General features: G+C 45.7%; 1 protein-coding gene across 5 annotated transcripts in view; it reads right to left on the minus strand.

Annotated features, from left to right (window-relative positions):
* The window catches only part of LOC144826067 (astacin-like metalloendopeptidase), a 551,078-nt gene that overhangs the window by 88,178 nt on the left and 435,705 nt on the right, over positions 1-27,195 (minus strand). For all 5 annotated transcript variants that reach the window (XM_078684377.1, XM_078684375.1, XM_078684378.1 and 2 more), the window contains 2 exons: positions 2,376-2,601; positions 51-169 (listed from right to left, as the gene is read on the minus strand). In XM_078684377.1, coding sequence (XP_078540503.1) covers positions 51-169; positions 2,376-2,601 — 345 coding nt within the window. The remainder of the gene's footprint in view (positions 1-50; positions 170-2,375; positions 2,602-27,195) is intronic.

Raw genomic sequence — 27,195 nt, forward strand, 5'->3', positions numbered from 1 at the left:
AACATGTATGTATGACAAGCATGGGCTGCTCCATCACAGTATCCACTCACCTGGTGCCCGACTGGAGCCCGGATGGACCAGACACAGTCCATAGAATTGGGGTAAGCTTCGGGAAACCCTGGCGTAGTGACCACCCCGTTGTCTCTGGTGAAAGAGCCACCACATTTCACTATGAAAAAAAAAAGAACTTAGATCCTGAGTCCAAATGAGGGTCGGGGGACAGGAATGGGTGCATGGCTGGATACTAGCACACAATCAACGCTTACTCAGTATAGAGCCCTCTTTGGGGGATACTTAAGTCAGGTGTTTGATACATTGTAGTTTCTACATTTTCTAATGGACTAACTCATTGGTAAATAACTTCTTTCTAAACGGAGTCCTGCTGAACATACTATAAGAATGAAACACCAAACCATAGTAATGTTGGACCACACGCCTGTCCACTCATCATTATCACTAATACACTAAGAATGTCATTGGAGAGATGCTTCAATGCTGGAGGTTGCTTCCAAAGAAGCATGTGCCTTTAGAGTACATAGGCTGGGATGACACCCTCATTCATTGTAGTTTGTATCTAGCCAATTCCACTGGCTGATCACTGCCATAATGCACTGTTCCAAAGCCTCTGCATTAGCCATAAGGTAATTATTGCAAAGTTCCCATCTTCTCTACTCCATACGTTAGGGCTAGGGAGTGTCCCTATTCCTCTGCACAAATATGCCTAAGATCCCTCAAACAAGTTGTGCAGTAGTAGGAGTTTGTTGCTTCCTTTGTCCTGCAGTGTGTGCAGTAGTGGGGGTGTGTGAGGTGTGAGGTGGATGTATGTGCAAGTTGTATCCTGTTATATGTATGTACTATATATATATATATATATATATATATATATATAGTACATGTTCTCTTGCGGGAGCACAAGATATATAGTATTTGAACGTTATGTGTGTAATTTTACTTTACAGTGAACCAAGGAGTGGAAGGATTCATGTAATATGATCCTATGTGATATTCCTTTACAATTCAATGAGTGTAAGAATTCATGTAATGTGATCTTATGTTATCTTCCTTTACAATTCAAGGAGTGTAATAGTCATGTAATGTGACCTTATGTGACATGATTTTATTTTACAGCCCGAGGAAAAGAATAATTTAAGGATTGGTTACTTATATTTACTGAAGGTGTGGAATGTGCATTTTCCTCTACTTAGCTTCCTGTTATTTCTCTTGTTTCCTGAAGGAAGGACAATGTGTTATATCCCATTCTCTCCTAGTTCCTTGCTACTCTGTCTGTGTGGGTGTGATGTAATAGAATTTTCATGAGTGCATGATTTGTATGAGTGGTCAGTTGGAATGAGCAGGCCGAGCAGGCGGATGCGGCTCCCAGTGGGGCCCTTTCTTACCATCTTATTTTTAACTGAATAAACCTTCTTATATAATAGTACTACACTACTGGCTACTGGACCGATTACCTACAAGGTCTCTAAAACGCACGGTCAATTGGATGACGGCCAATTCCCTTAAAATTAACCCAGATAAGACAGAGGTTTTGGCCTTCAACACTGACGCCAACCCCTGGAACGATCTCTTCTGGCCACAAGAGCTAGGCAACTATCCGGTGCCAGCCTTGGCGGTTAAAAGTTTGGGTATCAAGATCGAACCCAAGCTATCCATGACCCAGCAGGTGTAAGCAATAGTGGGCACTTGTGTCGGCTTGCTGAGACAGATTCGTAAACTCGCCCCCCTGCTCATTTTTGACACGCTCAGACTGGCTTTATCAGCCTTGATTCTGTCGAGATTAGATAATGTCAACTCCCTGAACATCGGCCGCCCGGGGAAACTGCTGGACAGATTACAGGTCATCATGAATGATGCCGCCAGACTTATTTTCAGAGTGCCCAGACAAACTCATGCCACCCCCTTTTACGCTGGTTACATTGGCTTCTGATTAGGCAGAGAACAAAGTTCAAAGGCCTCGGCATTGCACATAAAGCCATCTATGGCCAAGCCACGAGGTATATTAAAGACAGCCTAGTCAAATACAATCCGAGTAGAACGCTACGATCATCAGAGGCCAGACTGCTGGTCTGCCCTCGCTACTGCCTGGCCTCCATCGGAGGAATAGTCTTTTTGACCTACATTCCCCAAATCTGGAACAAGTTGTCAGAGAATGTATGGAAGGAACACACTCTGCTTCCTTTTAGGAAGAAGCTCAATACAGTACTTTTCTTGGAAGCATGGGCAAGCTTTTATCTACACCTTCTCTACCCGGGCTCAGACAGGGCTCTCTCACAGCGCTCAGAGACCTGATGGTGATAACGCGCTTTACAAATAACAATTAACAATAACAGTAACTTTGTTTACAAAAAAAAAGTCTGTACCGCTGTTATAGGAGGCGCTGAAGCCGCTGCTGGTCACGGCCCCATCACTGACAAACTCCACCAGCATGGCTGCTCCAGATGCCACCAGCAGTGGGAGCGAGGCACTGCCACATTCCTTGTGTAGCAGCACAGGTGATGCCCTGCTTGCCCCATCGTAGACAGTGACGTAGTCTGACGTGCAGTCTAGAGAGGTCTGTAGGTCAAAAGCATGAAACTGCAGGGCCACCTGAAACAGAATAGCATAAGCCTCGTATTAACAGATAAGCAGGACTCTTCATAACGTTTTGGCCTTATTTACATACGATTTCTTTTAACTTGAGACAATGTGAAAGCCGATTAACGCCAGGAAAGATGGCACGATTTATAAAGTGGGTTGCCAAAGATAAACACATTTTTAAATCATTGTTAATACTGTACTTTCTGTTTATTAGGTCTCATGCAAAAGGAAACATTCTTTTATTTCCTGTGTGAAGATTGTCTTAAAACAATTTTAAATAGGTCACTCTCTTAAAATAGCCCTAAAGTGTGTATTCTGTTTTACGAGAATCTCAAAACATAACCCGCCAACTCTTGTGAGCCTACTGCAACAATGCATTGGTGAGTTAATACAGGGAATATTTTAAGGCAAAGACATGAGAACTCATGGACCTAAATGAAAACCTGGGGGGATGAAAGTTCCTGGTGCGAGGGCATGTGATAGCCTTCTCCTCATTTCACCATTCAAGAAACACAGAATGTTTTCTGCCACAAAAATCTTGTGGCCGACATCCGTTGAGTGATATACGTTATTATGGCATGTAGCTTACAAGCAGAGTTCAGGGCCTTAAGAGGGTTTTGGGATGAACATTGGAGCTTGTGTTAGGGATAGCCACTACCATTCTCCTTGACACTTGAAAGGTTGTTGGGGCTGCTTCGACCAGTAGGGTACAGGCCCCACTCACTGACAGGATTGTCTACTAGCTCTCCCTAGTAAATCCTTGTGTTATCAATCAATCAATCAATCAAGTGGTATTTATAGAGCATGGCTTATCACCCGAGAGGGTGTCTAGGTACTGTGCTGCGGGTATCAGTCGAGGAGCCAGGTCTTGTGTCCCTTCCAGAAGGGAGACAATGAGGGTGAAGTATGGAGGTGAAGGGAAGGGTGTTCCAGGACTAGGTGGCTAAGTGGGAGAAGGAGCATTGTAGGAGGTTGGCTTAGAATATGGTGCACACGCATTTAAGTGAAGCACCCTGCACTAATCCAGGCAAACCTTATGGTGATTTTAGTGGTCTTTGATAACAATAGAAAGCGTTCAACATGGTAGCTGTGGAAAGCAGCCTTCAGGCTTATCATGAAGGAGTGTTAAGCAGATTGTTTTTCCAGATCTAATCATGTAGTGTCGGTAAAACAAAAAAGAACCATACAGTGTGTATATAAAAATGTCTATTTATTACAGAACATTCACTAATGCATTAGTATATCTCCTACACGTAGAAAACATTAATATATCTCCTACCCAGATGTATAAACACAAATACACAATAATATTTGATTTGTGTTGGAAAGTGGAATATTAATAGTGGCAGATATGCATTTACCACTGGTAATAATACCACTAACACGATATAGGGCTCAGAATAGTTCTTAGAAAATTATTCCCATGCTCAACCCTTGGTAGCTTGGCTGCAAGCAGATAGGCTTAACTTCAAAGACAGGGATTTAACACATTTAAAAACACCAATTCAGTAAATAATTAAGACACAACACACAAAAAAATCCAACACCAATTTATTTTATCTTTAAAATGACACCAAAATGAAAAACATCCACTGTAGGGCAAACATTGATGTGCGTTTTTTAAGATTAGACACTTTCTAGTGTTTAGAAACCAACAGGGCCACTTTTGGATACTGGGTTGCCTCTGACAGGGACACATTCACACTTAGCAGCTTTTCAGGTGGATTTCTCACCAGAGGTCGTGCAGCCGCCTCCCGCAGGCCTAATTCTGTGAGGAACTCTTTCCTGAAGTTCCTCTTGTGGGCCCAAAGTGTCCAAAACCCAATCCAAGGGTCTGGACTCTCCAAGATGGCCCTTGAAAGTTTGGGACTTCAGTTTGTACAATCCACTTGGACAATACTCTTACAAATCCACTGGTAGTACTCCAGGCTGAGAAATTCTTTGTGTGATGGTCCAGGTGATCTCTGTTAACCTTTAGCTTGCAGGGAGTCCACTCTTTGGTCCTTTTGTAGCAGGTTTGATCCACAGGGCTGTAGATTCAGATTGTGCAGCAGGTGCAGCCAGTCACAGTTCATGGTCTTGTTGGTGCAAAAATCAACTTCCAACAGGGAGCCTCCTTCTTTCTTAAGGTACATGCAGCAGATCTGAGAGGCACTGCTCCTCTCAGATACTTTTTCAGTGTTCTCTGGGGTCAAATAGGAGGGCAGTCCTGTCCAATGAGGTGCAGGGCAACACCCCAGAGCATGACCACTTCCTCCAAAGTGTGGCACAATGATATCCCAGAAAGCAATATTTCTCCAAAATTCAATGTGTCAGAATTTTCAGCAGGGAGAGAAGAGGTGTCTAAACATACCTCCAGGATTGCTAATCTCCACAGCCCCTCCCCCTTTAATCTGCTCATTCCTTTCTTAAGCCTAGCATCTGGCAGAGTTCAAAGAGGAGAGATGTAAATGAAACTGGTGACTTCTGCTTGTCTACTCCTTTCATTGAAGGATATTGTTTACGACCCCTCCCCCTGCTCTGGCATTCCTGTGTAGCAGATCTCTGCCCTCCCAGAAGAGATGTCAACACCCTGGGGCTCTTTACCACTTCATCAAAGGAGCCTGGCAAATACACTTAACTCTGACCAATCAGGACATACCACAGGAAGCTTGAATTTAATTTATCTTACAGACAAGAAATTCTTATACCTTCTTGTCTGTATATTTTAGGAAAAATTAAAAAATACCATATTGTTTTATTTATCAATACCATTCTGGGAAGTCCTTGAATGCTATTTTTATTATTATCCCAGTAGCATTTTTTAGTTAATAACTTCTTGCTATGTTAACCTATGTGACAGAGGAGTTGCAATGGGAACAAGCATTTGCAATGCAATCGGTCTCGCCTTTGGGACCTTATATGTATTTAGCTATGCAGCACATTAGCCTGGGTGCTGAAACAGCTACTGTTCTTTAACACGGAGGGAAAGTAAGCACAAAACTGTGTGACATGCCCGGTATGGGAACAAATGGAAAGAAGTATTGCCTTTCAGAGGGAAATGGTATAAAGCTCTGTTTTTAATATAAAATCAAGGCTTTCGGTGGTCATATCACTGAAAACACAAGATTTGAAAAGATTATTATTGTCTATGGGTGCTCGTGGAAGACAATTTCTATGGTATGGCTTCTAGAGAATGCTAAAGTAATTCTGGTATTTTACTGACCTCTGCTGGTCGTTTTCTGTCAGAAAGCTAAACAGAGGCAGGTGCCAGAAAAAAAAGAAAAAAAGAAAGTACCTCAGCAGAAAGCAATTCTGGTATTTTACTGACCTCTACTGGTAGTTTTCTGTCAAGACATTTAAATAGAGGCAGTTGAACAGAAAACAAGTCCCTAAACGGAAGCAGAAAAGTCCTAGGACTGATCTCCAGGGCCCACAGAGTGCATTTAAGTATATACTGAAGTATATTCAAGAGGTCTTGAATGCTCCACCTAAAAATGACGTGGCCCAATTTTTCATTGCCGGGGCTCATAAAAACACATTTTAATAGAACCCTGCTTACATCTACAAGTCCCCACCCCTGGAACACCAAGGGGAGACTTTAGGGGTTCTGAATATGTAAACATATTGCATATCCTCCCTCCACAGTGCTCCTAGTAGAAACGTCGATTTTGTGAGGCACTTTATCACAATGGGGGGAGTGAAATGTACAATTTCACTTAACCCAAGGCATATAAAACACATTTTATAAGAGTCCTCCTTATAAATAACTGACCCCCCCCCCACCCATAGGACACCTAGGGGGAGACCCTGGGGTACCTAATATGCCCAAACATTATAGTTTATTAATTGGTAAGTGCCCCAAACACCAAAGTTGAGTACGGGCACAATTTGCATTTTAAAAGCAGTCCTGCAACACAGGGCTCCTTTTAAACTGACCTCAGGCTCCAGCAGTGCACACATGCAGTGCAGAAAAGTGCTGCTGGCCTCTAAACTACCATGCCCTATTCTATACCATGGACTGAAAGGTATTTTCAACCCCCCTGCCCTATTAAATACTATGGGAGGTTATGCCAATCACAGGAGTACCCTAACCCTTAGTATAACCTAATGTATGTAGGTGTTTTCGCTGTATTCTAAGTGTCTCTTTGAGCATTGCACTGGTCCTGTGCCTAGTTAGGCAGAGCCCAGGGTCAGTCAGAGTCAGTTACCGCCAGTACCAGTCAGCTAAAAGTTGGGGGTGTCCAGAGCACAGGATGACTTTGCAACACATCGAAACTAAGGTAATTAGCACAATATACAGTGGTCTCCAGGAGGAGATCAAACCATATGCTAAAAAAGTTGAATGGGAACTGCGACTGAAGGCGGGCTTGGACGAGGAGACTCAGAGGAGCTGGGGGAACGAGGAACCACCCAAGGTAAGTACCTCGCCCCCCCACGGAGGATATGTGCAGAGTGGAAACACAACGGCGTGTCCAATTGTAGTCAATGGGAATGTTGCGGTTGCAGTTTTGTAGAATAAGGACCCTTCCCAGTGGGCCCTGAAGAAACCCAGTGGAATACAGAAGGTTTGAGAGTCACCCCACATGTGAATACCCCAGGAACCAGGATAGCTACACCAGGGAAGCCGGGTGAATAGGTACAAAGTGACGTCAGAAACCACAGTATACCACAATGGAGGACTTTGGGAGAGAGAGAGAAAACTTTGTTTATTTAGACCTTAGTCTTTAAACAATCGGATAAAATTCAGGCCCTATACAAAATCAGCATAAAACAGACAGTATAAACCTTAATAAAATCTAACCATTCCTTCTATACCCTCCGCCTTGTTACTTTCATTCGACATTTGATTTCATTACTGAGAGTCATTAAAATCTTTAAAAAGTTTAAAAACTTATATACATTCTAAAACATAAAATCAAATCTTTAACCATTTGCGGTACTGTATCGTATCATTTAGAATTTGCCTCACACTAAATTTTATCCTTCCGGTATTGCTTAATATAAATTACAGGGGGAGTTTCCTATCTTTACTTGAGCTTATCCCTAACCAGTGCGTTCACTCCTTTCAAATAATACCCAAGCGCAATTGCTATATCTAGATGTTCCATTCTTAATAATAGCTTGATTGCTTGCTTTCTTACTCTAATATCATACTTTATGAATAAGGGTCGTAGAAACTGTTTCCTCGTTTCTATACTCATGAAACAATCCAGTAATATGTGCACTGTCCTGCACTTGGTCCCTAGTCCACATTTACAAGTACCATCAGGGTGCAGCATTTCCTTCATCACTCTACCCTCCAAACCCCAGGGGATTATGCCAATTCTCATTTTTAAGATGTCCCACCTAAATCTATAGTTCGGCAGGGCTTCCAGGTAAGGATAACCCATGCCGGCATCCCATACCTCTATCATGTTATTGACAGATTTTTTATTTCTTACATATATTAAGTCTTGTGCTCTAGAGAGTTCTCTTCCTTGTGCTCTTAAAGAGCTTTTTGTAAAGTTAACCTCTACTGGGTTTTGGGTTACCCCCACCTTTAGGCAACATATTATTTCCATTATTTTCTTTTTTGCCTATGTTGCCCATCTTAGTCTGCTTTGTCGGATCTCCTCGCTACACCAATGTGAGACCTTTTGGTCTTCCCCCTGCGATGGCGTTTCCAGAATCTGGCCACTTGCATTTTGGCCTGGGTATTCCACCCTATCATTCCTGTTTCAAGCCTGATCGCCTGCACCATTGCAGACTTTGGTAGGGACAGAAGTATTTTTAAGGCCTTACTTTCTTCCTGGTCCCAGTCGCCTTTCCCACTAAAGAGGAGGACCTCTGCTCCGTATAATACGTGTGGGGGGACCATGGCTGTAAAGGCTTCCAACATGGGTTTGTGTGACCTATCGCCAAAGATTTTATTACATTTTTTTAAAGCACAGATGGATGCTGAAGCCTTTGCCTTCTGATTTTCCAAATGTTTGTTCCATTTTAAACTAGACTCGAACAATAGGCCCAGATATTTATATTTTTTTACTATTTCTAGTTTGGTTTTATCAAGGTACCAGCAAAAGCTCTTTGACCCTTTCCCAAAACACATGACCTTTGTTTTATCCATATTTACGGTTAACCGTTTATTCTTGCAGTATTCACTAAAAGCATTTAATTTCCTCTGCAGCCCTAATTCGGTCTGATCAGTAATAACCAAATCATCTGCATACAGCAGGCATGCGATCTTTCTGCCACTCATTCTGGGACTGGCACTTTTTCCCACCTCCAGTACTGCTGGTAAATCTGCTAGGAAGATAGAAAAAAGAAGCGGGCCAGGACGCAGCCCTGTCTTAGCCCGTTCCCTAGGACTACCTTCTTTGTGAGTGCCCTCTGGGTGTCTTTTATTACTTGGGCCCAGTTCCCTTTATGTAGATCTTTTAATATTTCTAATAGATTCCGAGGGATATTGTATTTAATCAGACCCTCCCAGAGTTTCCCCCTGTCCACAGAGTCGAAGGCTGCGCGGAAGTCGACAAAGCAACACCACAAACTCCCCCTTTGTTCTATCGACTTCCGCGCCAAAGCCCACAATGCATAACAGTGGTCCACCGTGGAGTGCCCTTCTTTAAAACCCTCCTGTTCTACTAGGATGATTGGGTTGGCTTCTACCCAGTTTTTTAGTTTGGCAAGCACTATTTTAGCAAAGATCTTCTCCCCAATGTCCAATAAATTAATTAACCTATAGTTTTTTGGGCTATGCATGTTCCCTTTCTTGTGTATGGGCCGTATTATTGCCCCTTTCCAGGTATCTGGGAAGTTCCCAGTATCAAGAATAAGTTGGAACATGTTTGCGAAGAATTTAGCCCACCAGTCTGGATTACTTTTAATTATCAATGCTGGGAGGTTATCAGGGCCTGCTGCTCTCGTGAGGTTCAAGCCCATTAGCGTTTTTCTAACCTCTGTGACTTATCTATTACCAGACCGCTCCAATCTGTGTACAGATTCTCATCTCGCTCTGTCCCCGGGCTATATAAGTCATGCAAATATTCCTCCCAAGCTGCTTCCTCCACTATGCAATTCATTGCCCCTGGCTGGCAGTCTGCTGCTGAGTGCACTAGTTACCAAAACTGGCGTAGGTTCTTTGTTTCTATCGTCTCAAGTAGTTTCAACCAGCACCCTTCTTTGAATTCTCTTTTGACCTTCGTGGTTAACATATTATACTCTCTTTTTAGGACTTCTAATGCTTTTCTACTAACCTGGTCCTTTTTTCGGGAGTTACGGCGTGCCATCCTCCTAATTTCTCTTTTTTTCTCCTGGCATTCCCTTGTAAACCACCCAGTTACTTTCCCCATCTTCCTATTACCCTGGTTAGTTTTGTTATTTCCACCGTTTCTAGCTTTTAGTCCCTTACTGAATAGTTGGACTACCTCCTCGATTTTACTTGTGTACCACTCGAGAGTTTGTCCACTCGCAGTCTCAAGGTCTAGATTTTGATGTAAATTTATTAATCTTGAGACATATTTTTCCGTTAGCCTGGTTGTACAACGTCTGGGGTACTCCATCTGTTGTTCCAAGACTAATGAACAAGGTACTAATTGAACCCCGGGGACCTCTAAAGCCAACATGTTGTGATCACTTCCTTCTTTATTTATTATCCTAAACCCAGATGATCGATGGAAGTTCCAAGGTGTCAAATCGATGTAGTCAATCGGGCAAGTTTGAGCACCCAATTTAAATGTTCTTTTGCGGGACAGTCTAACTCGCTTCTTCCGTTTAAGCAGAAGAGATTTTTCACACCTAAGTAATTCGTCAACTGCTTATCCTTTACTCCTATTATACATGATGGAAAAGTAGTTTGAGGTATTTCATAGGCCTCTAATATATCTTGGCAACAGCAATCGACATTCTTAGGATGCAATTTATGATTGAAATCACCGAGTAGTATAATTATATCCTCGCAGTATGTCTCACACAGGAAGTCCATATCCTCTTTAAACAGCGCCATTTCCTCCCAGTATAGCCCTGTGGTGGCCCATTGCATATACACATTTATAATCAAGACTGTGTTAATATTTATGCAACCTGATAGCAGTATTCTACAGACCAACTGCCATTTACATTTCACCGGTAGTTCAATTACTTTTTTTGTTATTTTTGTAGACACAAGGGTCATTATTCCCCCCGCAGGTCGCCCAAATCTACACTTCTTGGCTAATCGGTTTAGTTGGCAGAATCCATCGAAAGTTGGGGTCTCACCGCATAGCCAGGTCTCCTGCATACATATAATCTCTGTATTTTCCCCCAGCTCGCTTATGCATTTGTGTTTGTCCTCATTTCCTAGCCCATTTACATTCCAGGACATTACATTACATTATGCTATGCGGTTGACCTTTTACCTATTCGATGTCATCTAGCCATCCTTCCTCCCCCTGTTCTTCCGTGACTTTCACTGCGTGGTCTGCCTGTCCAGATTCACTACTCCAGTTTCCCCACCAATGGTAAATGTTTGAATTATTTGCTACTATTTGGATGTTTCCTAGCGGTGCTCCATTCTCTTCCTCAAGATCACAAAGCATGACCTGTCTCTTTCCTAACCCTGAGTGATTTTTTAGGAAGTTTCTTCCCTGCCCGCCTTTCTCATCTAACTCTGTAAACACCTCATTCTCATCTAGTAGTCTAATTCCCTCCTTCTGGAGTTCCTTCGCTGCTTTCTTGATCATTTCTTTTACCAGATTGGAATAAGGTGTGATTCTTGTGACCTCCTTCCCTTCTCTTGCTTGTCTGAAGCCCACTACCCTTAGGTCGTTTGTTCCTATTGCTTTCAGGTTCTGGCATTTGGCAAATCCTTGCAGGATTTGTGACCTGTTTAGGGGCGGCCTTTTTCCTAGCTTCTTCCCAGCTTCTTCCTAGCTTCTTCTGACTTCGTCAGACGCGGTCGCTCCCACGCTCCCTGGCTCCTGGTGGTATCGTTACTCTCCCACTCACTACAGACTGTCTGTGCCTTTAATATTGTGCATTTGTTAGACGTGACTGCGCTCATAGCGCTTCTGGTGATTGTATATCTGCCTTTAATATTGTGCATTTGTTAGACGTCACTGCGCTCATAGCGCTTCCGGTGATTTGTATTTCAGCATAGTTTGTGCCATTGAAACAGCGCCGCTTGTTTAAAAGCGCTGTGATTACAATTTCGGTGGCCCCAGCCTCACTCGACTTTTCTCCGCCTCCATTTTGTTTGTTGTTGTGTCCCAGAGCCCTTCCTCCCCGCCCCGCTCCCGCCTCCCTGCTGCCCCTCCCACGCTCCTCCCCCTCCACTCTCCATTTAGGACAGATGGCCCTACGCGCAGCGTCCACGCGATGCGGCCGCGCCGAAGGTGCGTCAAAGGTAAGCCCGTCTGCGCCCGTCCGCGCCAAACCCGCGCCCAGCGCCAGACCCCCTGGCCCCCGCACCACCAACCCCACCCGCATCACTTACGACGCCTCCACCCTCTTAGCCCTTAACCCAGGCCGACTCCCCAACTGCGCCCAAGCCGCTCCTGGACACACCCATGGACCCTTCACATGCATCTCCTGCAAGTATGACAACACCAAGACCAACTCCCCATCCACGAACACCAAACAGAGATCTGAACCCAACCACCTAAAATGCATCCTGCTCAACACCCGATCGGTCCACAGACACGCCATCGACCTTTGGAATCTACTAGACACCATCTCTCCGGACATCGCCTTCCTAACAGAAACATGGATGAACGCATCCTCATCCCCAGACATCACCATTGCCATCCCGGAAGGCTACAAGATCATCCGTAAGGACCGCATCAAACAAACAGGAGGAGGCATCGCAATCGTCCATAAGAATTCCATCCGCATTTCAACCAGCTCAGACGCCAACCTCGCTAGCGCCGAACACCTTCACTTCCAGATCCACACCGACCCCAAGACCACACTCCGAGGCACCCTTCTCTACAGGCCACCAGGACCCCGTGCACAATTCAGTGAAGACATCACTGACTTTATCACCCCACATGCCCTCCCCTCCGAGGACTACATACTACTGGGAGACCTCAATTTTTACCTGGAAAAGAGCAACGACAACAACGCCACCACCCTTCTGGACAATCTGGCCAACCTCGGACTCAAACAACTTGTTAACACCCCCACTCACTACGCAGGCCACACACTCGACCCCATCTTCACCTCCAGCAAACATATCTCCTTCAGTCACACCACAGTTCTCCATTGGACGGACCACAGCTGTGTTCACTTTGTCTACAAAAAGACCACAACCCACAACCTTCCTCAACCCACTTTGCGAAGAAACTGGAACAAAATCACCATCGACCAGATCTCATCATCGCTTCTTCAAAATCCCCCGGCCCACTCTTCGAACGCCAACGAAGCAGCCACTAACCTCACTCAATGGCTAACGAATAGCGCCGACAACCTAGCACCTTTGAAAAAACGTCAAATCAAACGAGGCAGCAAAAACGCTCCCTGGTTCAACGGTGATCTTAAGACATCCAAGAAACTCTGTCGCTCCCTTGTGAAGGCCTGGAAAAAAGACCCAAACACCAGCACCAAGGATGCCCTCAAAAACGCCACCCGCACACACCACCAACTGATCCGGACTGCCAAGAAAGCTGCACTTAAAGAACGTCTAGACAACAACGCCCACAACAGCAAGGAATTATTCAACATCGTCAAAGAATTTACCAACCCCTCAGCCAACTCCAACGACATCACTCCCTCTCAAACCCTCTGCGACTCCCTTGCCTCGTTCTTCCACAACAAAATCGCAGACATCCACAACAGCTTCGACAACCAACACGGAGACCAACCCACCCAACCTTCTGCCGTACCCTCACCCCCCAATCAGACCATCCTTACTGATTGGAACCCAATCTCCACTGAGGACACCATCCGCCTGATGAACTCCATTCACTCAGGATCCCCCACAGACCCATGCCCTCACCATATCTTCAACAAAGCTGACTCCATCATAGCACCACACCTCCGAGACGTCATCAACTGCTCCCTCAACTCTGCCACCTTCCCGGAAAGCTGGAAACACGCCGAACTCAGCGCCCTTCTGAAAAAACCCACAGCTGACCCCACCGAACTCAAAAACTACCGCCCCATCTCGCTCCTACCATTCCCGGCCAAAGTCATCGAGAAAGCCGTCAACAGCCAGCTCGCTGCCTTACTCGAAACCAACAAATCCCTTGACCCCTCACAGTCCGGCTTCCGAGCAAAACACAGCACTGAGACCGCACTCATCGCAGCAACAGACGACATTCGAACCCTACTGGACAATGGAGACACAGTCGCCCTCATCCTCCTTGACCTCTCTGCAGCCTTCGACACAGTCTGTCATAACACCCTCCTACAACGCCTCAGAAACATCGGAATCCAAGGAAAAGCACTGGATTGGATCACCTCGTTCCTTACCGGAAGAACTCAGAGAGTCCGCCTTCCACCATTCAAGTCAGAAGCCACTGAAGTCATTTGCGGCGTGCCACAAGGATCTTCACTCAGCCCCACTCTCTTCAACGTATACATGAGCCCCCTCGCGACCATCGCACGCCAACACAACCTCAACATCATCTCCTACGCTGATGACACTCAACTGATCCTCTCACTCACCAAAGACCCGAACACCGCCAAAACCAACCTACATGAAGGAATGAAAGAAGTAGCCGAGTGGATGAAACACAGCCGTCTGAAACTGAACTCAGACAAAACAGAAGTCCTTATCTTAGGCACCTCCCCTTCCGCCTGGGATGACTCTTGGTGGCCAGAGGCCCTTGGAAAAGCACCCACCCCGACGGACCACGCACGGAACCTGGGCATCATCCTGGACTCCTCACTCTCGATGAACAGACAAGTCAACGCCGTATCATCATCGTGCTTCAACATTCTTCGCATGCTCAAAAAAACATTTCGCTGGATCCCCACCGAAACCAGAAAAACGGTCACCCACGCACTGGTCACGAGCCGCCTGGACTACGGTAACACCCTATACGCCGGTATCACCGCAAAACTTCAGAAAAAACTCCAACGCATCCAGAACGCTTCAGCCAGACTCATACTAGACATCCCGCGTAAAGACCACATTTCTAGTCACCTGAAAAACCTCCACTGGCTCCCCATCAATAAGAGAATAACATTCCGCCTCTTAACCCACGCACACAAAGCACTTTACGAACTCGGACCCGAATGCCTCAACACACGACTTTCCTTCTACACCCCCTCCCGCCAGCTACGCTCCTCCAACCAAGCCCTCGCTGCCATACCCCGCATCAACAAAACCACCATGGGAGGTAGATCCTTCTCCTACCTGGCAGCTAAAACCTGGAACTCACTCCCCATTCACCTTCGCCTCACTCAGAACCACCTAGCATTCAGAAAGCAACTTAAAACTTGGATATTCGACAAGTAATTCCCCACCCTTCCTCAAGCGCCTTGAGACCCTTTGGGTATGTAGCGCGCTATATAAATTATTTGACTTGACTTGACTTGACTTCCCTCCTGTTCTTAATGGGATTTGTTCAAAGTATAGCCCCATGTTCTCGTTCTTCTCGTTCCTTGTCCTACTTACTAAAGGAGGTTCCTTTACATTGGCCTTCTCTGCTTGTTTGTTTAGGCTAATAGGTCGTACTTCTCTTGTAACCCAGGACTGTAGATTTTCTCCCAGTTGTTTCCCCACCCCATTGTGCTGTATTGTGGGTTTAGCACTTTCAAGGTTCCTCTGGGTTTTCATGATCTTGGGTGGGGGTGCAGATTTTACCTGGCACTTTGGAGTTTTTCCCCTTAATATGCTCCTAGGGCGATTGGGTTCCTTTCTTTCCTTAACTTTCGTACTTTTTTCCTTTTCCACCCCCGGTTCCTCCTCAGTGGCTTGCCTCTCTTTCCTTACTGCTTTTTTTCCCTGTGCCTATTGCTCTACTTGTCTGACTGCGTCTAGTCTGCTCCACTCTCCTTATTACCCTCATGGGCCACTTTGATATATATACCTGGTGGCTCTCTTTGGGTTGTTTATCATTTAGGTGCAGCCCTTTTCCACGATTATCCGGGTCTGGGATTTTATCTACCATTTTTGCTGTGTGATCTCTCTCCATTAGCGCCCCATTATCCTCTCCCTGTGCCTGTACCTGTAGATGGGGCTCACAGTCAGGCACTTGCTTTACTATATCTGGCATATGGGATCTTATCCCCTGCAGTTCCCTCTCTATTTTTGCTAAATACATTTTCTGGCTTTTTAGGACAGCATTATTAGACAGGGTTACTTCAAGCAGTCCTTTCAAGGTTTTTTGTAATAATAGCATTAAGTCCAACATAGACGCAGTATGCAGGGAAGAGAGGTCGCAAATTATTTCTGGGTTTAGCTCAGGTGTCTTACTCGGTTCATCTTCCAGATTCAGGCTGGTATCTCCAGTTTCCAGCGAGCTTTTATTTCCGTCTCTTTTCCTGCATGTCCTACTTCTTAAGGAGTTTTCCGTTGCTCTCTCCATCGCTTCCACAGGTACCGGAGTCTGGCTATCCAGGGAGCCTCTATCCAAGTCAAAGGAGAAGTGGTCGTGCAGTGATGACGACAGGCGAGGTGATGGCAGGCCATTCAGATCCAGTAATAACTGTAGAGAGTGATTGATCATGATTAGGGAGTCAGACTTGAGTACCTCCACTGGTAAAGAGGTGCATACAATCTCTCCCCTTTCTAAACTCCCATTTAAAGGTGTTGGTTCGGTTAAGGCATTTGCCTGCTCTTGCTTTTGTTCGAGTTCAAGTACTAATTCTTGTTCTTGTTCTAGGTCGTGGACTTGCGCTAATGTAACTCCTTTTTTAAAATGTCTCCCCACAAATTCCTTTATTGGGTTAGATAAGGCTCTTCCAGGGGGTTTAAACAATGCTTTCGTTTTTTTTACACCTTTTCCTTTTCCTTTCCCCTTCCCTTTTCCTTTCACCGGCGATGGCTCTATACTCCCACTGGCACTGGTGCCTTCCAGTGAGCCCATACTTTCAGCGTCCACTGCATTCAAGTGGGGCCTCAGGTTATATTCTGTCTGCTTCTTCCCTTTTTTTGAGACCATCCTCGTGCTTTTTTTTCCGGGTGACACCCCTGTTAGTATTCACCAGTGTCACTCTCTCTGAAGCTTCTCCCAGTTATTAGCAGGAGGCAGAGTTATAGGGGGCTACCAGTTGTTCTATATCCCAGTCCTTGACGTTGTTATTGAGGTTGGTATTTTATCTCCCCAGCAGAGTAATTAGCTCTCAGGATTATTTCAGGATTATTTCAGTGGAGGTGTGTTTTTTCAGATCAACCAAAGATATATAACGTAATATCCATCAGCTCGCAGGCTTAAAGAGCAGGCTGTTATAAGAGGGAAGATGCCCTCCTCAACACTTACAACGCCCTTGCAGCCACCCCACTTACCTCTGTGTGGCTGACCTTCCAGACGCCTCTTGCCTCGTGCCTCGTGCCTCAGCTCCTCTGCCCATTTAGTGCAGGGAGCACCCTGCTCCCTGTATTTTACTGTCCACTATATACTTTTTATATGCGCTCCTCCGTTTTGGACAGTTTCGGACAGCTTTTGCCGATTCCGGCTCGTTTTTCAAAAAAAAAAAAAAGAAAGAAAACGCGCTTTTTCTTTTACGTTGCAGCCTCGTCTCAGGCTGCTTGCTCTTCCAATTACCCCCCCCCCCTTCGCCGACGCTCACAGCCTCCTGACTTTGGCGTCTTTCTCTCTCTCTGCGATCCTTACACAGCGTCTCACTCCAAGCGGCTGGCTCCGGGGGCCGAGGCGAGCGGAAGTGACGAGATGCGAGCGGGGAGGCGGAAGCTACGGGGCGGGCTGTCAGCAATCAGCGATACACACAGAGGCGGGAAGCAGGAGAGAACAATTTTTGGATACCCGGAGAGGACTTTGGGGAAAATGCTGCTGGTGAAGTCTCTGCAAGAGTCCAGTGGAATCCAAGGGTGGATTCTTTAAGTGAAGAACCTGCAAGCAGAGGGAACAGAGTCTATGCCACTAAGAGGTGACATGTCTGTTGAAGAGCCTGGAAGAAGCACAGATGACAAAGTAGACTTGCAGAACAGCGAGACCAGGAGCAGAAGGAGTGTTCTTTGATGCAGTTTCAGTTCTAGGCGAAATCCAAGCGTCCAAACGTTCGAAGAGTGAGGTGGTTTCAGGTTTGAGTCTTGTGGCACGACGAATCGGACTACCCACCCATAGGTAAGCCGTTATATACCCTATGGAGGGGGTTAAGGTGACTCAGGGGTTCCTCCCAGAGGGGAGAATACTCCCATGTCCTGCAACCAGTTTCGTGCCAGAGCAGTAACCAAGGGCTGCCTGAACTGGCTCAAACTGGAGTATGCAAGGAGGGCACCAAATGTGCCCTTCAAAGCAGTCTGGTGGCACTGGCAAATGTCCCACCCCAGCCCGATACACTATGTCTTGTCTGGCAGGTGGTCACACCTCTCTGTGACAGGAAACCTATCATTGTATCTTCCTCTGCTCAAGCTCAGCAGCAGGAGGGGAGAATCGTATCTGGGGTTGGCAGCAGCACTAGCTTGCTGGCAGACCCTGAAAGGCTGTTACCAAGAGTACCAGGACTTCCCAGAGGAGCCCCCAGTGAATGGAATCACACAGTCAAGAAAATATACTGACGCTAGCAAAAAGTGGGGGTAACAATGAAAGCAGATCTTACTTTCCTACTAGCATCCTCCGGTGCAGCAGCAGCAGATGCGTGGTGCCTTTGCAAGGGCGAGGTGAGCAGAGCGGATGGAAATTCAGGGGGTGGTTTATGTAGGTGGGCTCTAGGTTCATTTCTAGAATGGGGAGGTCATAATTGAACCTACAGGGGCATATGTTCTTTGATTTGATTTTGATTTGATTATTGGACTTGTTGAGCGCTCGAATACTCAAGGGTGTCTTGGCGCTAAATGACTATGCTGCAGAAGTGGAAAGAGCCGTGTGACAGCCAGACAGGACTAAGCTGAAAAAAGCCAGGTCTTCAGATTCTTACGAAAAGACAACAGTGAGGGGCTGTTTTTTAATTCTACAGGTAACTTGTTCCAAGCTTTAGCTGTGTTCAGGAATGCGTTATTTACCTGTAACTGCAGTTATCCAGTATTGGTGTCTTTCATAGATTCACATGCCTGAATCATTCCCCGTCGTCGAGATGGGAGTCCCCGGTACATAAATAAGCAATGTCCTATAGACATATATAGAGAAAAGTAGGCCTAAAGGCCTCACATTAGTTACATGCCTAGGTCCTTTTGTGAAAAGGACCAAAGTCCAGAGAAGAGCCAATCAGCTGTCACCTCCCTCTAGAACCTTCCTTTCAGGAGCCTCAGTCCCTCAGATTTTCGAACGCACTAGGCTAAGTATGCGTGTTACTGAGAGAATAAGGTGAGTCCTTCCAGGGAAGGCGGGAGGGTTGCATGTGAATCTATGAAAGACACCAATACTGGATAACTGCAGTTACAGGTAAGTAACGCATTTCTTATCCAGTATTATGGGTGTCTTTCATAGATTCACATGCCTGAATCAGAGTAGCAAGCAATGCCAAGAGCACATTTCTGATGGAATAGCATATACAAGTCATCATACAACATATATCATGCAACTATAAACCATCAAAAGCCATCAACCATAAGCATTAGTAGAGAAATGTGCATACCAGAGTAGGATGGAGGGACGGAGGAAAGCTCACCTTACTGAAATAGATGGCGAAGCACTGCTTGTCCCACTGCTGCATCCTTCATCAGCTCCGTATCCAGGCAGTAGTGCCTAGTGAAGGTATGCGGCGACTTCCATGTTGCCGCCCTGCAAATGTCAATAACCGGCACCCCTGCAAAGAGTGCCATAGAAGTGGACATAGCTCTTGTGGAGTGCGCTCTCACTTAGGAATGCAATAGCCGTCCAGCTTGGTCATGGCAGAAAACAATGATTTCTGAAAGTTTTCGTTTTGTCAATATAAAACTTCAAGCATCGCTTGAGATCCAAAGAATGTAGTGATCTTTCAGCTGCTGTGCTTGGATTCGGAAAGAAGGAACGTAGAACCACCCGTTCATTTAGGTGGAAGTCCGACGGGACCTTTGGAATAAACCTAGGGTTGGTTCTCAGGATTACTCTGTCGTTTTTAAACTGCAGAAAAGGATTGTGGATTGAAAACGCCTGCAGCTCACTCACCCTCCTTGCAGATGTGAGCGCTAGAAGGAGTGCTGTCTTCCACGAGACATACTTTAGGTCGGCTCTGTGCACTGGCTCAAACGGGTGCTTCATGAGCTGATTAAGAACCACATTCAAATGCCAGGTAGGCAGCAACATCCTTACAGGTGGAAACGATCTGTATAAGCCTTTTAGAAATTGCTTAACCAACCTGTTTGAGAGAGAGAGATGGTCCCGTTACAGTTCTTTTATAACGAGAAATTGCAGCCAAATGTACTTTGATCGAGGAGTGGGCCAGTCCCGACTGTGCCAGATGTAATAGATAAGGTAAGATTTGCTCTGGTGAAGAGGAGAAAGGCCGAATTCCTTGATCTGTGCACCAAACACAAAAGCGCTTCCACTTCAGGGAGTACGTTTTGTTCGTACTATCCGCCCTTGCCCTGGCCAGAATGTCTCTACAATCTTGCGGAATATTCAGATTTCGAAACTCTCTGAACTCAGGAGCCAGGCGGCTAACCTGAGAGTTTCAGATCCGGATGTTGAACCTGTCCGCCGTTCATCGTGAGCAGAGATGAATACTGCCGCGGGTGTGTGGTTCTCAAAAATCCGGACCCTGTTGTTCTCCCGATATCGAGGTCCAATACCCGTGTCACAAAACCTCAACGTACCAAGACGATTTTGGTGTCTATGAACCGATAATAATTAGGACATCATTCCTATGTATTTGCGTCACAATCGAGGGTTGCCAACACCCCAAAATCGCAGTTTCCGTCCCCATCCCTTAAACTCCATTTTGTGAACGGCATCCATCTTACATCTTGCCCTCATGTTAAGTCAATTAAAGGTCGAGCTTGATCAAAAGGGACACGTCCACCTTGCGCGACTTTCCCCTGACCTGTCCCAACTGACTCCACTGCCTTCGGCCAGACCTGTTTGGGCAGCTCCCCGCCCAGTGGCCGAATACGATAGCATCAATACATAACATTCCACAAAGCATTCACTACATACAGACCATGCTTTCTGCAAACATGCACCTGTCCACGTTCCTTGTTTATGGCCAGTTTTATGACTGGGTTGTACCTTTCTTTATTGAGATTTCATCGATATCTGATGGGAGTTCCAGGCCTAACTGGGTAATCTATCAACGAACTGGACATCTAAAGTATGGGCTTGCTTACATGACTTCGCTCCTTGTATTATTGTAGAAATATGTGTATAGCCATATCATAAACTCAGGAATTCTTGCTTGCAGCTATTATTTTTGTATATAAGGAGACGGCTGGTTCTGTAAAAACGAACAGTCTCCCAAGAACCTACTCTCCGTGTGGTGTACTTCTGGGACACGTGTTACTTGGTAGCTACCAATAAACCTTGATCTTTGACGGTAACTAGAAGACTCATTGTTTCTGTGGTCCGGAACAAGGGAGAACTCAGAGGTCTTCGGGTGCTACCCCCTGGCACCACCGGGTTCTAAAAACCCAGCACCTCAGTTGGCGCCCAACGTGGGGCGATATCAAGCGGTGACGTTCCAAGCCAGATGTTCGTGAGGAGCTTCGTGTGAAAATTCCGGAGGACGGCCAGCCACTTCAGCGACCCCTGTATGTCGACGTGGTTCCGAAGGTCTTTGCTGTGAGGTTCCCCGCGTCCCGACGGCTACGAAGGACTGCTGCCCTGACTATCGCCTTGTTTTGGACCCAGTGATCCTTGGTAGAGCGAAACGATAGACGAGTCTTCTAGCGACGTCACAGATCTTCAAATACTTCAGTTAAGTATAAGTGGAGCGTCTCCCAGTCCTTAGTTTGTCCTTAGTTTTTGGTATCCTTGAGATACGACTTGATTTGGTACTTGCAAGCCCCAAAGCCGAAGGACTCGTGTATTCACGAGAAAAATCGTAATAGATAATCCTTTGAAGTTTGAAGCTAGACTAGTGAGCGAAGATGCCTGGTTTTAGCAGACTTGGAAACTTGTTTTGTCTTGGTTGTAGTAAGGACTCCCGATTGGAGGATTCTTGTCCGGTTCCTCCAATTGGAACTCCAACGTATGAGCTCTATGTAAAGCACGGAGTAGGTCCTATAACATATAACGAAGTATGGATAAAATACACCCGCAAGGATGGTGTTTTAAAATGGCCCCAATATGGTAGTTTCGACTCAGAAGTTTTAGATAACCTAGAGGTCAAACTGTTCAAAAAGAAAGCCCGACCGGCGATGTTTGACTCTATCCGCTTATGGCGCAAAGAAGCCAAACAGAAAGAAATAAAATTAGCAAAAAGAAATAAAAGAGGTATGTCGATGGTGCAAGCTGCCGTTGCATACAGAGATAACGAGGAAGAGCAGGAAAGCGAACAAATGCTTAGGAGCAAGAAACTAGCAATAGATAAATGTTACCCGATGTTACCAAATAAGGGACAGGGTCAAGAAAAAGGATCCGAGAAAGATCCATTAATGTCCCACTTATTAAATTCGCCACCACCCTATGCACAGAATGCCACAGCACCTCCGCAACCTTTAGTTGCACCTCTGGTAGCTGTTATACAGGCTCCTTTACAGCACTCACCAGCTGCTCTTCAGCTGGCTCCTGTTTCTCTGGTGCAGCCTCCTCAAGGCTCACCGATCACATCTACTTCTCCTACTGTCCCTCCTAAAATTTCGCCTAGCGCACCTTCTAGTCTCTCTGATACTCGTTCTACGAACATTTCTGTTTCTACTTTGCGTGACTCTGTTCTACCACCAGTTATTCCCCCACTTTCACCTTCCGTCTGGCATAAAATGGCCAGCATTGTTACTAACCTTCCTTCACCACTTTTTCGGTCGCCTAAAACGACCCCTAACACGGAACGAAGACAATTACGAAGCCAAATGCCCGATTATCAGGAAAGAGAATCATTGAATAAGCTAGCACGGAATTGGGCTATTGACACAGCAAGATATGATGTAGAGTCTGTCATGAACGTTTTCCGTCAATGGGATGAACCGACGCAAAGATACGTCTTTGAGCAGATGTGTGTTTTTCTGTGTGAGAATTTGGAAGATAAGGGTCAGAAGAGCAACAAGCCAGAGTTGTGTAGTGTACGATTTAAATTTGGGGAGGGTATGATAGTTGGTCCTGACGTTGAAAAAGCAGTTGATATATTATTATCACATCGAAGTACGGGTGGTAATTCTGGGTCATCCTCTGACAGTGGTACATCTAGCAGGAAAAGAGCGAGACAGTACCCCATGAGAGAGGTTCCTCCGGTTTGGAGGGAAGGTGACGCAACTGCAGTTCACCGGTTCTGCCTCATTTCCAGCGTGTATGGGTACATGTCCCCTGGAAAAGATCCGAAGTTTTAGCACTCAAACAGACACTACCCGATCCCCGTAAAAACCCGACTGGGTATTATAAGGAGTTGTCCCAAACTGCAAGCTCATGTATAATGAATTTAGCTGATATAGACATGTTGTTTGGGAACGTTGTTCCACATCCTTTATGGAGTAAGATACGTCATACAGATCATGACCAAGAATTAGGCGACTCATGGTCGAACATTGCGACTACAGATGCTAGACAAGTCGGTGGTTTCAAGCCCGAGCCGTTAATAGCTGAACTTCCTGGTAGAATTATTGCGTACATGAAGACCATTATGCCTGAAGTACGCATGAACTGGGACAAGCTATCCGCGTGCAAGCAAAAGAAAGACGAGAATGTGTCTGACTTTTTCACAAGATTTGAGGAAACTTTCACTGATCATAGTGGTCAGGATATGGCTACCGAGGGTGGCCAAAGATTGTTTGTAGACAAATTTGTACATAATTTGCTTCCTGAACTGTGTGCTAAACTAAAAGATTCAGAGAGTGCTTGGGCTGTCTCTACGTCAGCGCAGATTTTAGCAACAGCTCAGTACTACGAAAACAGGCGCAAAGACGAGCTAGACAAGGCAGACAAAAAGACGAAAGATTTTAAAACTAAAGTTCTTCTCCAACAGGCTTATCCGCCCCGTATGGCTAGCCAGCCCAATTATCAACAGAATAAGCAGTATTCTAGAGACGCGCAAGGAAACGAGTCTTCCAATCAGCGTGTTCCGTATGGCCCGAATCAATGTGCGTATTGCAAGGAAGAAGGTCATTTTAAAAGTAATTGCCCGGCTCTTGCGCGACGCTTAAACGATGTTTCAGGTATAAGAGGGAGAGGTGTTCAACATGCCCCCAGAGGTAGGGGCCGTGGAAATTTCTCCCAGAACACAGTATCTATTCCGCCTCAGAATTCCATGAATAGCTTTGACCAACAGAATAACGCATCGTCTAGGTCAGCTCAGTACTATGCTGACGACTACTACACCGAACACGACAATGAGGGTAACGATTGCTAGGACAGCCATGGACAAAGAGAGGGAGTTGTTTCAGTTCCAGTAGATCAGGATGGACCTTATGTCGAGGTAATTACCTCAGGAGTGTCAGAGCCGTTTTTGCTGGATACTGGTGCTACAAAAAGTTCTATTATGCACTCAAAACTTCCTGGCGCACCTTTGTCTGGCGAAATGAATGTCTCAGTAGGCTTCTCTGGCGCCCCTGTTAGAAACCCGATCTCTAGTCCTATATCACTTTCTGTTGGCCCCTGTGAATTAGAAGCACCCCTCATTCTTACAACAGGTTGCGGTGAAAATTTGTTAGGATTGGATTTGCTAAAAAGGTTGTATGCGACTTTGTACTGTTCTCCCTCGGGAGTACAACTTACCTTAGGGAAAAAAGTCATTTCTCCAATGTACTTGTCAAAAGAAGGTATTCCAACCGAATTGTCATCACTTCCTGATATACTGTGGGCTAATGGTTCCAATGACGTAGGTCGTTTGGAGATAGCACCGTATGTCATAACTTTGAAAGCCAACGTTGGATTGCCACGTATTCCCCAATACAAAATATCTAACGAATGCGAGAAGGCATTGTTAACGATCATTTATGATTTGATCGATAAAGATGTTATCGAAGAAACAATAGGGAACGTTTGTAACAGTCCAGTTTTACCGGTCTTAAAACGTACTGATCCTTCACAGCCCCCTGTGTATAGGTTTGTTATTGACCTCCGAGAAGTAAATAAGGTTGTTGTCCCGCAGTTTCCAGTCGTCCCCGACATTACGGCTTTATTGACAATGGTTCCAGCTTCAGCAGACTGGTTCTCGGTGATTGACCTGAAGAACGCTTTCTTCAGCATCCCGATCGCCGAAGAGAGTAGAGACCTTTTCGGCTTCAATTTAGGAGGACGAAGCTTCCGCTTCAAATGCGCTCCTCAAGGCTACTGCGAAAGCCCATCAATATTCAGTCAGGCTCTGAAAACACAACTAGACACAATTGTGCTGCCAGATGGGTCAACTTTGATCCAGTACGTAGACGATCTACTGATCGCTGCAGACACTAAAGAGATTTGCAAGGAAGCTACGTTGTCGCTATTGCGTCACTTATGTAACATGAAGCACAAAGTCTCCCTTTCAAAACTGCAATTTTGTCGACAAGAAGTAACCTACCTAGGTCACATCTTATCGAAGGAGGGAAGGAGACTGACACCAGAAAGAATACAGGCAATTACAGAACTACGTTCCCCAAGGACACAGAGAGAGATTCGAGCCTTCTTGGGCATTACATCGTACTGTAGACAATGGATACCGAATTTTTCACTACTAGCCAAGCCCTTGCTGGCACTACTCCGCAAAGACACGCCTAATCCTATGCCTTGGTCTGAAGATTGTCAGACGAGTTTCCACGAGTTGCGTGATGCATTGTGTTCGGCTCCTGTGTTGGGAAACCCCAACTACAGTAAGCCTTTTACATTGTATGTCCACGAAAAAGAAGGTTGTGCATTATCAGTCTTAACGCAACTCTTTGGGGACAAACAGCGCCCATGCGCGTATTTTTCGGCAACTTTGGATCCTGTGGCTAAGGCACTGCCAAGTTGTCTGAGAGCAACCGCCGCAGCAGCTGTCTGCATTCAACAGTCTGCTGGATTAGTCATGAATAACACTCTGATCGTTATGGTTCCGCATGCAGTAGACATTTTGCTAAATAGAACAAAGACACAACATCTTACTAGCGCTCGACTATCCAGTTACGAACTTACCCTGCTAGCAAGTCACATCCACATAAAGAGGTGTGATACACTCAACCCTGCTACGCTATTACCCATCCCGACAGAGACAGACAAGATTGACAAACATGACTGCTGTTTCAGGACAGAAGAAGAGACAAAAGGGAGAGTAGACTTACAGGACACTCCCCTTCCCGAATGCAATGATACTTTATGGGTTGATGGTTCATGTTTCAAGTTGCCGAATGGTGATACGACTACAGCATATGCCGTAACGACATTACACACCATTGTAGAGACTGCACGCATTTCCCACAATTCTGCGCAAGCTGCAGAGTTGATTGCGCTTACTAGAGCATGTGTGTTGGCGAAAGGAAAGCGAGTGAATGTGTACACTGACAGTCAATATGCCTTTGGTGTGGCTCACAGTTTTGGCAGATTGTGGCGTGAACGTGGGTTCCTTACGTCCCATGGTGCAAAGATACAACATGGCCAGCTAGTCAATGAGCTCCTTGAGTCACTCACCTTACCCCTACAAGTCGCCATTATAAAATGAAGTGCACACAAAAAGATTCAGGATGATGTTGGCCGCGGGAATGCATTTGCAGATGAGGTTGCGAAAGAAACTGCAAGGAACGCAATGAGTCGGATGTATGTTATGGGTCCCGCCCGATGGATTGCTGATGTAGGAATGTGTGAGGACACCATTGAAAGCGTAAAATCGATACAAGCCGAGGCCACTGAGAACGAGGTGAATGAATGGAGAGAAAGCACAGGTAGATTGGATACGAATGGTTGTTGGGTCGAACTATCAGAACACCAGCGATGGCTATTACCTAATGCATACGTACTTGCAGTAGTAACGATGGCTCACGGAATTGCGCACATCAGTTCGAAAGGAATATGTAAACTATTGGCCCCAGTATGGCAGAATAGCAATATCCCAAAATATGCAAAGAATGTGGTCGAAAAGTGTATGGTGTGTTTGAAGTACAATCCCGGTAGGGGAACCCCAACTCCAGCTGGTCATTTTGCGCCTCCAACGTATCCGTTCGAGGTTTTGCAGCTCGACTTCATCCACATGGAGAGGTGCAACAATCTAAAGTACGTGCTCGTTATTGTTTGCGCCTTTTCGAGGTGGGTGGAAGCGTACCCCCTTAAGGACAACACCGCCTTATCAACTGCCAAAGCCCTTGTCAAAGAGTTCTTCCCGAGGTTCGGTATGCCTAGAATTGTCTGGAGTGATAACGGAAGTGAATTCGTAGGATGCGTAATGAAGAGAGTGTGTGAGTGTTTAGGCATCCACCAAAAATTCCACGCTGCAAATCACCCCCAATCGGCTGGACTAGTAGAGTGCTACAATGGCACTCTAAAACTCAAACTAGCCAAGATCCAAGCCAGTACAGGTCTTAAATGG

Source organism: Lissotriton helveticus, chromosome 3_2 (genome assembly GCF_964261635.1).
Source record: "Lissotriton helveticus chromosome 3_2, aLisHel1.1, whole genome shotgun sequence".
In the NCBI taxonomy this organism is placed as follows: Eukaryota; Metazoa; Chordata; class Amphibia; order Caudata; family Salamandridae; genus Lissotriton; species Lissotriton helveticus.